General features: G+C 40.3%; 1 protein-coding gene across 1 annotated transcript in view; it reads left to right on the top strand.

Annotated features, from left to right (window-relative positions):
- cers6 (ceramide synthase 6) overlaps positions 1-5,962 on the top strand; it is a 47,088-nt gene extending 41,126 nt beyond the window's left edge. Inside the window, exons 9-11 of the mRNA XM_067409098.1 lie at positions 489-645; positions 1,926-1,949; positions 3,610-5,962. Of these exons, the coding sequence (XP_067265199.1) occupies positions 489-645; positions 1,926-1,949; positions 3,610-3,759 (331 nt within the window). The 3' untranslated portion in view covers positions 3,760-5,962. The remainder of the gene's footprint in view (positions 1-488; positions 646-1,925; positions 1,950-3,609) is intronic.
- Positions 5,963-16,163: the final 10,201 nt, after the last annotated feature.

Raw genomic sequence — 16,163 nt, forward strand, 5'->3', positions numbered from 1 at the left:
CGGTGCTTGGTCCCTAAAATAAAAAAAGTTTTTTTATTCTAAAAATTCTACATTATAATTAGATGTACTGTATGTAAAAACAACAGAAGTGTATGATATGTCCCCATTTAAGTAAGTGCACACCTAAGTAGATGTGTGGACCCAGATAGTCTGGTGTCAGATAGACGGCTGTAATGCTGAAGAACATGTTGATTCTCATTCATCTTTGTTATGATACATTATGCACTGGTGCAATTTATGTACAACCTTTTTTCATGGCATAAAACATGGAAAATGACGTGGAACAACATATTATCTGTAATCGTTACTAGGACAACCAGAACTAGTAACATCTACTAGTGGCCGGCGACATGCAGCAATAAAGCTGATGGCAGGGTTTATTTTTATCATAACATAATCTCACGTAAGGGGTTTGAAGCCATGTTTGTTGAATATACTTAAAGTAATGGAATTTCTTAAAGTGTTGTAATAAAATGTGTGTTTTGCAGGATTTTAAACACTACTGTGTTTGAGAGCTGGGAGATCGTTGGGCCGTATCCCTCGTGGTGGGTGTTTAACATGCTGCTTGTCCTGCTGCAGGCCCTGCACACCTTTTGGTCATATCTCATAGTGCGGACCGCCTACAGGGCCATTTCCAGAGGAAAGGTGAGGCTTCAGAAAACCACACTTGACCATCTCCTCCATCACCCTTAATGCAAGGGCTTGAATAGATTGTGTAAAACTATTGTCAATTAAATTCAAGTTTATTTGTAGTGCTTTTCACAATACATATTGTTTCAAAGCTGCTTCACAGAAAATACTTGTTTCAATGTTACAATTTAGGAAGTATTCTGTTATAGATGAGTGTGTCAAAGTAATGCCCATATGGCAGAAGTATACAGCTTCATTATAATATGCTAGGTGCTTGATTGCTTAGTTAATGTCATGTATTCAGAACATGTTAGATAGCAATTACAACTTGTGCTGATAATTATTAATATTATAAAAGGATATCATATTCATGAAGGGTGTAAACAGTTCAAATGTAGACTGAGGGAGTGATTTTCTTAAGTCAGTATGACATCTAAGCCTGTTTACTTCAGTAAACACCAGGGCTATCATCGTTAACTAAAACTTAAACCATAAAAAACAGTTTTGATTACTTGAAACAAACATTAACTGAATGAAAATATTTAAAATGTTTTTAACTTTTATTGTTTGAGCTATTTGCCAAGGCAACATGTATAAAAATAACTAAAAAGTAATACATAAATTAATTTTATATTATATATATATATATATATACTCGTTAAATTACGACATTTTATCTCTACTTTTTTCTAGAAATTTAACAACATTTTTCTCATAATTTAATGACTTTATTCTCAACATTTTATCGACTTTTTTCTCGAAATTTAACGACATCTCATAATTTAACGAATTTGTTCTCGTAATTTAACAACTTTTTTCTCGTCATTTAATGACTGTATTCTCAACGTTTTATCTCGACCTTTTTCTCGAAATTTAACGAGTTTTTTTTTTCTCGTAATTTATCGAGTTTATTCTCAAGATTTTATCTCAACCTTTTTCTTGAAATTTAACAAGTTTTTCTCGAAATTTAACAACTTTAATCTTGAGATGGTTTTATTTTTTTATTATTGCTTGGCCCTAATCCTCTTCCATACATGATCCTGTGATCAAAAACTGGAAAATTATTTCCATAAAGTGACCATTGTCAGAGAATTGGCGATGGATAAAATTAAGTCCCACTCTACTTTTTTTTCTCATTGAAGATCATTTTGTGAGCGGCGTTTCATGTTGATTTAAAAATCTACTTTCAAGCTTGTTTTGGTTAACTACTTTAACCTCATGCTCTTGCTGTATTCCTCCTTTTATATGTATTTATGCTTTTTCTTTCTTCTCTACTTCACACGGCTCCATCAAAGGTGGGAAAATGGAATCCTTTACATGTAAGTAGTTGATTAAAAAGAGTTTGATGTAAAATTAATTAGCAGTAAAAAAAACATTGTTTTGTGCATGTATGCATTAAACTTCTTAGAGTGTGATTTTGCAGATACACTGCCATTCAAAAGTTTGGGGTCAGTAAGGTTTTTTTTTAAGGCACAATATGTAATTTTGCAGCTAGAGGTCGCTTTCTCAAAACAAAGGTGTAGCTTGATGACACCTTGATTTCAGGGAATCATGGGAGGTGTTGTCTTCACGTCTACAGCTGGTGGAAAAGAATCCGACGGGACTCGGGCAGAAATCATATTCATGGATGAGCTTATGTACTAAAGATTTATTAACGTTACTGTAGTATGAAGCAGGGTGTGGCTGAAAGCCAATGGAGAGGAACAAGGCCACTAATTAGAGACACACGGCACGAGAGCAGTGGAGCTTTTATTATAACGCAGTCGTCATTTCCGCTTCTTCCGGTCAAGCGTATGTAGGGTAACACAGCGCTGTTTATCATATTAGATACATTTGAGTGTTGAAAGTTGTTATAATGCTACTCTGCATTCGCTCGGCGGCTGCTATGAGATACACTGTTGCACACTGCAGTAAACTAGGCATGGTAAAACATGGTACTACTTTACTGTGTTGAGCTATATAACAATAATGAATGTGTCCAACAGTTGCTCACCTGTCTAATAAAACACATAATATATTAAAGCGTCTTTGGTGTTTCCATGGTTTCTACAAAATAAAACAGAGGAAATCCAGGGTAATGCGGATATGATGTCATTGATAGGCGGTCCGTGTCCTGGTTAAAATTGCTTAGTTCTCTGGATTTAAACATTCTTGGAAATATTTGGGATAATGTAAGTGCACAAGTCAACAAAATACATAACATTGTTCTAGTGGTTTTTGGAGTTTTTAATCTAAAAATATTACATATTGTGCCTTTAAGAAATTAACACTTTTGTTTTTGCAAAGAAACAGCATTAAATTGATGAAAAGTGACAGTAAAGAAATGTATAATGTTACAAAAATTTCTATTTCAAATAAATGCTGTTCTTTTAAACTTTCGATTCATCAAGGAACTGTGAAAAAATGTATCAATGTTTTCACAAAAATGTGAAGCAGCATAACTGTTTTTAACATTTCTTGAGCAGAATTATTAGAATGATTTCTGAAGGATCATGTGACACTGAAGACTGGAGTAATGATGCTGAAAATTCAGCTTTGATCACAGGAATAAATTACATTTAAATAGAAAACAGTTATTTTGCATAGCAAAAATATTTCACAATACTATTTTTACTGTATTTTTGATCAAATAAATGCAGCCTTGGAGAGCAGAAGAGACTTCTTTCAAGTACATTAAATAAAAAAAAAAAATCATACCAACCCCAAACATTTGTAATGTATATTGGCAGAAACAGTAATTCTTCTTAAATAACTGTTAAATGTAGGTGATTAGAAAGCAAGCGATCACATCTAATTATCACGCAATATGCTAATAATGCGGCTTGAGCAGATTCATGCATTTTTCTCAGATAATTTTCTGTCACAACAAAAAATGTTTAAAAGACTCATTGCAATTAGTTTAATTCTTTGTATATTATCTCAGTTCAACAATAAGTATAGTGTGTACTGTAATCTTAACCATCTCTATAATTTTCCCAGGTGTCAAAGGATGACCGCAGTGACATTGAATCCAGCTCTGATGAAGACGAGGTTCTTCCTCCCTCTCAGAAACACCACACTAACGGGACCAACGGGGCTCACGGCACCAACGGCTACCTGTTCCCGTCCCCGTGTCCAGACGAACACTAACCCACCCGCCCAGCATGGAGGACGTTTCACTGGGTCCCAGCTGCAGATGGTACCTGCATCACTCTCCGTTGTGTCAAACCATGTATGAACATTACCAGTCCGGTCCCGTACCGGAACTACTCAATAATGTGAATGCAGTTCTGTTTCGGTTGGTCGCTTTTCACCATTTCCCCCAGATGTTTTGTGTTTTGTTCGTTCGCTTTTGTTTTTGTGGTCGTTTATCCTGGGCATTTGTTAGCGAAGCATCTTTTAGATTTCATTTCAAGCAGGCGAATGAAAGCGCCGTTCGTTCTTTCTTTCAGCATGCTGCTGCGGTCATGTATTCTGGAGAATCATGGGAATAGTAGTTTTCTTGGATTAGTGTCTTTTTGTATTTATTTATTTGTTGTATCTTTAATAAATTTGCATTTTCCGTGCTGCTGTTTTTTTTTTTTTTTTTTACATGCATTCCCCCTTTCCATGAAAAGACGCCGGTGCTGGAGCCGGTGCCCAGTCTGGAACCATTCGGCACATTTCCACAGAAGAAAAGGCTTTGAATCAACCTCGTAGGCCTAAAACATGCTCTATGCAAGTACAGTATGTGAATGTCAAGCACATTCAGCTGATGCACTGTTGCATTTCGAAAGAGATTGCAATTCAAAACACAACATTTTAAACAATTTTACTACATTTAAAATTAAATACCAAGTGAAAAACAGTACAGTGTGTCTGAATACATAGCATTTGAAAAACAGGCGGAAAGTGTCCGGATGACTTACTACTTCTGGTGAGATTCTGAAGTGCGCATAGAGTGGTGCAGGTATGACATCACTTTGTAGGCCAATCGACAATTAGGCCGCGTGTCCACCAAAGCGTTTTTTTCCAGCAGCTAGCATACTTTTCCAATTGTTTTCAATGGGAGCAACACGTTTTTTTTTAAACGTCAGGAGCGTAACAAGGCACTGAGCGCCTTTTTCCATGCTCAAGCTCTGTGCGCTTGGCTTTTTACTGGTCGCCTCAAGCTGAAGAATGTTCAACTTTGAGTAAAACTAATCACTGTCACTTTTTAGCCAGCCGTCAAAGTCCCTTTAAAAGTAATTTCACTTGGCGGCCATCTTTGAAACGCCTCTCGGGCATCCTGGGCATAATGCAATCTCTTTGAATGGGGAAACTGTTCGCCAACCTTACGATTAAATTTCATATTTGAAATCACCAATGAAATCTAACAACAACCGGCTCATAAATTTAGTTTCTAAACGCTCGAATCATGATTTCAGGCTGGATCAATCTAATGCGCATGCGCAGACCTAAATGCGCGTCTCTTCGGAGGCGCGCGTCTGACTGTTTCTATAGAAACCGGTGATTCTAACGGCCGCTGAAGTGACGAAATGACTTTACCAGTCGGCGATTGGCTCTTATTTAGAAGGCGGGACTTATTCCGCCATATAGCGCGGTACACTTTCTCCCATTCAAAACAATACGAGTGACACGTCTTGTGTTATTCTATAGTCTTTGCAGCCATCCAATCAGAGTGGAAGAGGGGCGGGACAAATACAACACCGACCAACTGTCACAACATTCTTGCTGTACAATGACACTAACAAGCAGAGAACGGAACAAAATGGATGAGAAATTAATATTGCTGTTCTCCGAACATACATAGCAAGTACTCAGTTACAAGTGCAAGTAACAGTGCATCTCAACTGAATAAAAACGCTGTGCTGCCGAAGCACTCAAAACTCACAGATAGGCATTTTCAGCTGGCTAAAAACGCTTTGGTGGACACACAGCCTTAGCATCACACTAGTTCCCAATGGGATTTTTTTACATACACTTTTGGATTATCACAAAAAAAACAAGCTCTGTGATCAACAAAAGTTTATGATACTTACATGTTTTGTCCATCAAGATAATTTTCACAGATGAACACAACTTTTATGAATTTTGAAGGCTAAATGCAGTTGCCAGATATAAAAAGCTAAAGGCTATAAACGAACTACACCACGGTCGCTCAACTTCAACATCACCACCATTGAATTTCCGACAACTCTGGGCCCTATACATATAACCGGCGCAATGCGACACAAGTGTTTTTTGCTAGTTTCAGCTCAACGCAGTTATCATTTTCACATCCTGCGGCACTTTATTTAAATAGCAAATGCACTCGTGCCCATCTGTTCATCCATTCAGGCACATTGTTGGCGTGTTACTACACTGTGTGCAGAATTATTAGGCAAGTTGATTTTCTCATCATATTTTTTTTCCAAGCACATTTTACCAATTCCAATCCACATCAATCTTAAGAACTACTATTAATATTGTTTTTAATCATTTATAAGTGATATATAATTGTTCATGAAGGCTGGAAATGAAAAATGCCCTATATTCAGGTGTGCAGAATTATTAGGCAGGTTTTCTTTTACAGATAAAATGAGCCAAAAAAGAGATTTAACTCAGACTGAAAAGTCAAAAATGATTAAATACTCATGAGAAGGACGCAATACTAATGTAATACTAGAAATTGCAAAGTTAAAGCATGACCATTGGACAGTGAAATGCTCATTGGGTCAGCGGGGTCATACAAAAACAGCTGGAGAAGAAAAGACACGTTAACTGCAAAAAATTAAGAATTAAGTGTGAAACCATCAGGAACCCTTTAGTCTCCAGCGCCACCATTTCCCAGTACTGAAACCTACCTGGAGTCTTCAGAAGTGTGAGGTGTCAGGATCTCAGAGACTTAGGTTAGGTGAAGAATCCTAAAAAGCGACCTGCTCTTAATAAGAATCACAAGCTGAAGTACATGAAGACTGGGTTTTTATAGGCCTTATAGACAGACAGCTTGAGAGTGACTCCTGAAGGACCAGCACCACATCCTCTTGTACCACTGTTTGAAGAATTTATCTTCCAGAATCTGGCAGTAAGTTTATGAAGAAGTTCTTATCCTGAAATGTCCATCTTGCAGACATGGACTAAATGATCTTCCAAAACTTACTGCCAGATTCTGGAAGATAAATTCTTCAATTATATATCACTTATAAATGATTAAAAACAATATTAATAGTAGTTATTAAGATTGATGTGGATTGGAATTGGTAAAATGTGCTTGGAAAAAAAAATATGATCAGAAAATCAACTTGCCTAATAATTCTGCACACAGTGTATTTTGATACACTAATACACAAACATGTCAAATATTAAAAATAAAAGGATTCCTCTCTGGAGAAGCGTTCAGTCTTTCCACTTGCAAATTCCACCATGTAAATAGTGAATCCACCATGGTGCGAGCACAGCTGGCTTTTAAAGGGAATGGGAGATGACACTATGATTGGTTTATTGCACGTTACACCCAAAACACACACATGACTCATTAAGAGACTAGGGACAACACTTATGGAACATGCGCCTGGCGCGTTAACCATATTTTCCGTCGTTTTACTGCACCTTTAAAGGAACACTCCACTTTTTTTGAAAATAGGCTCATTTTCCAACTCCCCTAGAGTTGAATTTTACCGTTTTGGAGCCGATTCAGCCGATCTCTGGGTCTGCCGGTACCACTTTTAGCATAGCTTAGCATAGTTAATTGAATCTGATTAGACCGTTAGCATCTCACTCAAAAATCACCAAAGAGTTTCGATATTTTTCCTATTTAAAATTTGACTCTTCTGTAGTTACATCGTGTACTAAGACCGACGTAAAATGAGAAGTTTTTCTAGGTCAATATGGCTAGGAACTATACTCTCATTCCGGCGTAATAATCTTTGCTGCCGTACCATTGGTGCAGCAGGAACAATGATATTACGCAGCGCTGTGACCCCATGCTTGCACAGGGAGTGTTCTTTGCAAGCATGGAGACATTTGTGAGAGAGCCTGTATAATATCATTGTGCAAAACGTTTCATTTCCATCGATCTTAGTACACAATGTAACTACAGAAGAGTCAAGTTTTAAATACGAAAAATATCAAAACTCTTTGGTCATTTTTGAGCGAGATGCTAACGGTCTAATCAGATAACTATGCTAAAAGTGGTACCGCCAGACCCAGAGATTATCTGAATGGATTCGAAAACTGTAAAACTCAACTGTTTAACTCTAGGAGAGTTGGAAAATTAGCCTATTTTCAAAAAAAAAGTGGAGTGTTCCTTTAAGCACAGCAATGCACTTGTGGGAAGGTTATGCAGTAACATTATTTTGCATTATTCAGCGCTCATGTCAGACAAGTCGAGACATTCACAGATAACCAGCTAAGCACCGGCTATGACACGAGTACCAGCATAATTTTCGTGGAAAAGGGGTAACAATGTTTTAAATAGGAGGAATTAATGAAGTCAATCAATTTGCTCAAATTTCTAATTTGTTCAAATGAATCACTATAAACTATTGGTTTATCAGAAATCACTCACGTTCCTTCAAACAAATTTTCACAAATGCTCAAAAGTTGAGTTTTTGCCAAGTCTCTAGTCTCTTCTGCTCACCAAGGCTGCATTTATTTGATCAAAAATACAGTTTTTTACAGTTAAATTTACTATTTAAAAATAACCGATTTGTGTCATATGTTTTAAAAGTGTTATTTATTCCTGTGATGCAAAGCTGAATTTTCAGCATCATTACTCCAGTCTTCAGTGTCATCCTTCAGAAATCATTCTAATATGCTGATTTGATGCTCAAGAAACATTCGTATTATCAATGTTAAAATCAGTTGTGCTGCCTAATATTGTTATTGAAACCATGATACATTTATTTCAGGATTATTTTATGAATAGAACGTTAAAAACAACAGCATTTATTTGAAATAGAAAGTAACTTTTGATCAATTTAATGCATCCTTTGTGAATCTTACTGTCCCCAAACGTTTGATGCATTAATAATGGAAACGCTTTATCAGTGTTTGATGTGCTGAAAAAAAGGGACACTTACTTATTGGAAGTATTTTATCAAAGAATCTTCCCTGTGTTTGAAAAAAAACATTGGATTCTGCTTCTTTTAAGGAAAGTTGTAGGAAGAAACTTGCACATTTGGTTTGTGTTTTTCCAGGAATATTCCAGTGTGATTTCACTTGAAGGAAATGGTGAAATTGGGCTATTTATCAAGTGATTATGATCAATACCATTGATTCAACAGGTGTAAAGAATTGAATCTCCCATGATTATATTTGATATTCATTGAATCCTAGTCATATTTCCAATAGTGCATAATCAGGCCCATCATAAATAAGGTTTAGTTTTGTTAATATGCACAGTAAGAACAAGGTACATATGAGTTTATGAAATATATCAAACCATCACACTGTTTGAGACCAACATACAGTGAACATGCACTTTGATTAATAAGTGGCACCAAACACTGGTTGTATTTTTGTTCCATTTCCTTTTTAGCTTTTTTTTTTTGAGTTTAGAAAAATATTTTTCCCATTTTCCACATGCATTTGATCATCATTCAGCCAAGCTTTATTTAAAGCTTTTTATTTGAGTGTTTTAATGCCGTTTATTTCAGTGTTGGGAAGATTGCTGCTGCTGTCTGTTTAAAGCTGGAGAAGCGCTACAGCTAATTAGCCGTCATCTTATTTGCACTGCAGACAGGTTGCTGTGTTATGTGGTTTACATTTGATGTCAAAAAGGCGAAGAATTAAATTTAAAAAAGAAAAAAAGACAACTGTATTCTCTGCCTTCGCTGGAAAACTGATTATCAGCGGTACTAATGAATTATGTTGCCATGTATTTTAAATAAACACGACAGACCAAAACCCTTCTGGCTGCTTTTATGTGTCTGTATCTCTAATATTACATCTAATAATTCATGATTAGATGTAAGGGATCATTTGTCATTTTATTTCAAAGCATTTTTGGATTGAGTTATCCTTAATATGGCACTGTTGCAGCCTGCATTCACATTAGGTTATACAAGACGAAAATAAAGTGAAAAGAGGATAATGTTACGGTATGCTGGTGCAGAGATGAGGCAGATACGGATTTCCACAATAACGTAGAGCTTTAATCAAACAAAGGCAAGGAAACACCAAACATAACGTTAACACAACAGAGAACGGACGAGGAGTGAAGGGAGTGAGTGCAATATATGGGAGTGCAGACAATAGAGTCCAGGTGCAGGTGATCTGTGATGATGAGGAGCTGACGAGGGAAGTGTGTGCAGGTGAGGAGAACAGGAGGATTCTGGGAAATGGAGTCCAGGGAAACAAGGGATCTGTAACAGTACCTCCCCCTTCCCGGTAGGCGCGTCCTCGCGCCGTAGATGTAACAACCGGGAGGGGGGCGGGCGCCCTGGAGACCTCAAACCGGAGCAGGGGAAGGAGTAAACTGGAGTGGAGGTCTCCAGGGCAGGTCCAAAAACCATGGCGGGTCAGGAGCCGTGGGCAGCCATGGGGGGTCAGGAGCCGTGGGCAGCCATGGCGGGTCAGGGGTTGAAGGCAGCCATGGCGGGTCAGGAGCCGTGGGCAGCCATGGCGGGTCAGGAGCCGAAGCCTTCGAGGCGTTGAGCCCAGGCGTCGCTGAAGGACTGGCGGGTGATGGCGGAACCGAAGGCTCCGCCGACCGAAGCGCAGCCGGGGCTCCAGAAGGCCGCAGTTGAACACAGACGACAGACAACAAAGTGAACACTAGGGGGAGTGAGGAAGCCAACTGGAAGCGAGGGACGGAGGGACGGAGCGGAGACGGAGGAGTGCAGTCCAGAGGGGAAGGCAGGCTGACGAGGGACCAAGGTGTGAACGGGGGCAGGATGGAGACTTGTGAGGCTGGAGGACTGATGGGCAACGGTGGAGCAGAGGGAGGTTGGAGCCAGGGTGTAGGTAATCGCCCAGAGGTCCGAGGTGGAGATCTGGGCGAGGGGGCTTGAGGTGGAGGTGCAGTATAGACATGACTTGGAGGAGGCGGGAGAGGGAGGCAGGGAGGGAAAACAGTCTTTGGGCTGGAGAGTTCAATCACAGAGACCATACTAGGAGCGGCAGGCTCGGCGGCGGCGGCTGGAGCGGCAGGCTCGGCGGCGGCGGCTGGAGCGGCAGGCTCGGCGGCGGCGGCTGGAGCTGAGGGCTCGGCGGCGGCGGCTGGAGCTGAGGGCTCGTAGGCGTCGGAGACTGGAGAACTTTGCTCGGCGTCGGAGACTGGAGAACTTTGCTCGGCGGCGGAGACTGGAGAACTTTGCTCGGCGGCGGAGACTGGAGAACTTTGCTCGGCGGCGGAGACTGGAGAACTTTGCTCGGCGGCGGAGAATGGAGAACGATACTCCTCTACTCACGAAGCGGAAACATGCTCGGCGGCGGAGACTGGAGAACTTTGCTCGGCGGCGGAGACTGGAGAACTTTGCTCGGCGGCGGAGACTGGAGAACTTTGCTCGGCGGCGGAGACTGGAGAACTTTGCTCGGCGGCGGAGACTGGAGAACTTTGCTCGGCGGCGGAGACTGGAGAACTTTGCTCGGCGGCGGAGACTGAGAACTTTGCTCGGCGGCGGAGACTGGAGAACTTTGCTCGGCGGCGGAGACTGGAGAACTTTGCTCGGCGGCGGAGACTGGAGAACTTTTGCTCGGCGGCGGAGACTGGAGAACTTTGCTCGGCGGCGGAGACTGGAGAACTTTGCTCGGCGGCGGAGACTGGAGAACTTTGCTCGGCGGCGGAGACTGGAGAACTTTGCTCGGCGGCGGAGACTGGAGAACTTTGCTCGGCGGCGGAGACTGGAGAACTTTGCTCGGCGGCGGAGACTGGAGAACTTTGCTCGGCGGCGGAGACTGGAGAACTTTGCTCGGCGGCGGAGACTGGAGAACTTTGCTCGGCGGCGGAGACTGGAGAACTTTGCTCGGCGGCGGAGACTGGAGAACTTGGCTCGGCGGCGGAGACTGGAGAACTTGGCTCGGAGGAGACTGGGGTTGAGGGCCATTTCATCCCCTCAAATACAATTAAAATCCCCACAGGCACTGGAGCTGGCTCTGTGGGGACTGGAGCTGGCTCTGGAGATACTGGAGCTGGCTCTGGAGATACTGGAGCTGGCTCTGGAGATACTGGAGCTGGCTCTGGAGATACTGGAGCTGGCTCTGGAGATACTGGAGCTGGCTCTGGAGATACTGGAGCGGGCTCTGGAGACACTGGAGCGGGCTCTGGAGACACTGGAGCGGGCTCTGGAGATACTGGAGCGGGCTCTGGAGATACTGGAGCGGGCTCTGGAGATACTGGAGCGGGCTCTGGAGATACTGGAGCGGGCTCTGGAGATACTGGAGCGGGCTCTGGAGATACTGGAGCGGGCTCTGGAGACATTGGGGCCGCTTTCTTCCTCCCTCCTCCGCTTACTGGGCCCAGTAGCGGAATATGGGTCCAGCCTGGGGCAGGCAGGGAGTTCGCTGGAGCGGTATGCGGAGGAAGCCGGAGGTTGACTGACTGGCCCGGCCAACCGTGTTTCTGGATGGACCGGACGACAACACTGATCCTGAACCTCTTCTACTAAGAAATTGGAGCCATTCAACCACAAAATTAAATTGATAGTGTCGCTTAAGGAGAAACAAAAAACAGGTTCATCAAAACGGATAGTGTCGTCATCCAATCCATCTAAAAACAAGGAGATCAACTGAGCATCAGGCCAGTCAGACAAGAAAGCAAGCCCACGAACTCCTCCACATACCTCTCCAGCGAACGTCCTACCTGCAGGAGCCCGATAATGCGTTCGCTGGCTGTTAGAAGAGTGAGAGGCGCTGGAGGAGCAGGAGCCAGGGAGCTGGTGGAAGTCTCCATTTTTTTTTTGTGGAAAATCCGGTCGGTTTGGGTCCGTTCTTCTGTTACGGTATGCTGGTGCAGAGATGAGGCAGATACGGATTTCCACAATAACGTAGAGCTTTAATCAAACAAAGGCAAGGAAACACCAAACATAACGTTAACACAACAGAGAACGGACGAGGAGTGAAGGGAGTGAGTGCAATATATGGGAGTGCAGACAATAGAGTCCAGGTGCAGGTGATCTGTGATGATGAGGAGCTGACGAGGGAAGTGTGTGCAGGTGAGGAGAACAGGAGGATTCTGGGAAATGGAGTCCAGGGAAACAAGGGATCTGTAACAGATAACTGATAATAACTATTTTTCTTCAAGGTGTTGTGGGATACAACACTCTCAAAAGAGCTCCAAAAACCCAAACTAATATATAAAACTTAATATAACTAAAAACAACAGACACAGAAGAGATCAGCAGTAGGAAAAATTATATTACCATACCACAGAGAGGGAAAAAAAACAAAACGCTGTATTATTCATGCCAAGCCAGTAGTTGGCGATGCCACTTCGCAAAAAAAAACGCACCTATAGACTGAACATGTAATACGCATGTGTGTCGTTTTCACAAACTTGCACTTTGAAACCCGTTTTCAAACGTTTGCATTTTCAGGCCCCCAGAACGCCATTTTTGTCTAATTGAACGGCCAAAACGCATAAAAAGTTTTCCATTTTTTCTGTTTTTCTTAGTCAAACCTACAAATGATGCATCACAGCAGCTTTAAACCTCCTTTATACCACATCAGCTGTGATCAGTGAGGGTTCGAGCATAGTACTTCAATTTAAAGTACTTGCATTTTGTTTACATACAATATTGCCAAAGGATTATTACACAAAACAAATAATAACAAGACAAATAAATATACAGTATAACACAAATACCAATATGGTCTGCAGTGGCATACTGCACATCTGTGAGGCCCCTCCCACCAGCAGTGATTGCATGTATGAAAACACTTGTGCACCTGCCGCTGTCCGTCTCCCCCATTTTCATTTAAGTGGTATAAATATCTGATTTTGCATGCAGTTAATTATCATTATATCGATGCATTCAATGTTGTTATTAAAAACGTAATATAGACTATATGATGTAGGCCTATGTGTAGTGTTTGTGATATAGGCTATATATAGGCAGGCCTAGTAGGAATAAATTTTATAAACTTGCAGGCAAACGTGCCACTGCTGTGATTTAATTGTTATTCTAGCAATAGCAGGAGGTTTTGTCAAGGTTCCTTTTAAAAATTTGTTTTAATTTTTTGTATAATTGCATTATTATTAGACTTCTTCATTTCATGAATTTTAGTGATGCACCGAAAGGATTTATTTAATAATCAACAATCAAATGTAAAGTTACACAATCATTTAAATTGTTCATAAGGCAGTTTTATAAAAACATTTTTATAATATAATTATGTTTCTACTCCAATTTGTTGGTGAAATATAAACATTTAAACGACGGCTGTAGTATTCATGACAGATTTACTCAAAACATAGCTAGCTACATTAAATAATGAAGACAACTCTAATTGGTTAAGTCAAAATTTTATGAAAATGTACAATCCTGCATATATTTAACAAAATGCTCTTTTCTAGGGTTATTTTTTGCTAGCTACCAAGTTCTGAGGTAAATGTAACATTATGTGACATTGTTCTGTTTTATTGTCTTTCCGTGGTTGAAACACTTACATTTAGGTAAGTTGTAGGCTATTGTATTTTTCAATACCTTCAGATGTTCATTCATGTTTATTTGCTGCTGTAACTAGTAGTAAAGAGAAGAAGAGATGATCGTTTCATACGCTTCAGCTACAGATTTATCACGGTGTAAAAGACTGTCAAAATAACATTTATTGTTTAAATTCCGTTATAAATTCAACAGAATTTTTAAACTTGAGACAGACTTTATTTCATATTAAAAATGACAAAGCAATTTTTGTGTGATTTTCGGATGGCAGGCGCACTACACGCAAGTGAAGTTTTGTTCACGCATCAGCTGAAAACAGCACAGGCTAAAAGACTGAGCTCTATATCATTAATCAAAAACAAGAAATCTACATGTTTGTCGTTTATTCACGTTGTGCATGAAATAAAACCATTGGAGAAGCTCTACATCCACAATCCATCCAGAGTCTTTGGCCCCTTTTACACTGCACGGTTCAAGTGACCCAATTCCGATTTTTTCCTTCCATGTGGCACAGATCGGATATGAGTCACGACCGTGTAAGCAGGAAAAAAGCGCATGGATTCCGATTTTCACAGATCGGTTTCAGGCCTCATTCATATGTGGTTATAAATCAGATATGAATCGGATACGTGCGTTTGCGCCTGCAGTGTAAGCGGACAGATCGGATATTCCCCTGTAAATGCGACTCCGGCGTCATTGAAAAGTGAGGGTTTTTTAACATTTTGCGGTACAGACATACATATAACAAACGGAGCATCTCTAGTTGACTAGTAGAGTATTAATTTCATTTGTTTGTGTTAAATAAAAGGCGATCTGATGTTGAAATGTCAGGCTCGCGTGCTTCAGTCCCTATTCGTTCCATTGAAACCACAAAATAAAAAGCACACAAACTTGCAACTGCCCTTGATATACAATCACTGATGAATGCATTAGTTTTAATGACAAAAAATAAATAAATAAAATAGTATAAGATGGCGGATTCGAGCCCATGAAGCTGTGAATATCTACCCGTACCCGAGTATTATTCAACGCTTCCAGCGGAGCTGCGTACATATACTGTTGTGAAGAATTTGTATTCTTTTTATGTAGGGATTAGGGGTGTAACGGTACACAAAACTCACGGTTCGGTACGTACCTCGGTTTTGAAGTCACGGCTCGGTATAGTTTTCGGTACAGCAGGTGGAGAGAAAACTAAACATAAAATTGCTTTTTTTTATTATTAAACAGAGGTTTACTGAACAAATTGTGTTTTTGTCTTTAAATATATTAAATTAAATTAAAACTAAAAGTTTCTTAAGGATAAAAAAAAAATGATCTCTGCTAATGCTATAAACTATGTAGGGAGCCCTAACTTGAAAGAAGCCCAAACTATTAGCCTAAATTCAATTGCTTTTTATTTTTAGATAAAATAATCAACACTCAAATAACAAATTGTATGCAAACCTGTAAGCTGCACCGAAGCCAGTTTTTGCATTAACTTCTAAATGTTTTTACTCCAATTCGTTGTTGAAATATAATCATTTCTACACAGTGGCTGTTATTTTAACATCAGATTAATTTAAACATACATTAAATAGCCTAATCAGGATATCACTAAAAGATTAAGTAAAATAATGAATATATTGGCTAATACAGTGCATATATTAAGCGAAAGAGTTCATTTCTCTAGCGAACTAACAAGCTGTGAACACTGAATGGCTTTTCTGAGGTAAATGCATCATGACATATTGTTGAATACGGACGCTTTCATTGATGTCTTTCCACCGTTTAAACACTGAATGAGCGATTACATGAGATATGACCGTTTCAGTAAGTTTTACTGAATCTTGCAACATACCTTCAGATGTTCTTTCATGTTTATTCTGTAACTAGTATTGAGGAGGAAGAGATGAACACATTCACCTGCGCTCCGCGCTCGCGCTGCCGGTTGAACTGAGGCGCCTGTACAGTGATCTGTCACCCCACATCAAAGCACGTCAAAATGGCATT

Source organism: Chanodichthys erythropterus, chromosome 14 (assembly GCF_024489055.1).
Source record: "Chanodichthys erythropterus isolate Z2021 chromosome 14, ASM2448905v1, whole genome shotgun sequence".
NCBI lineage: Eukaryota > Metazoa > Chordata > Actinopteri > Cypriniformes > Xenocyprididae > Chanodichthys > Chanodichthys erythropterus.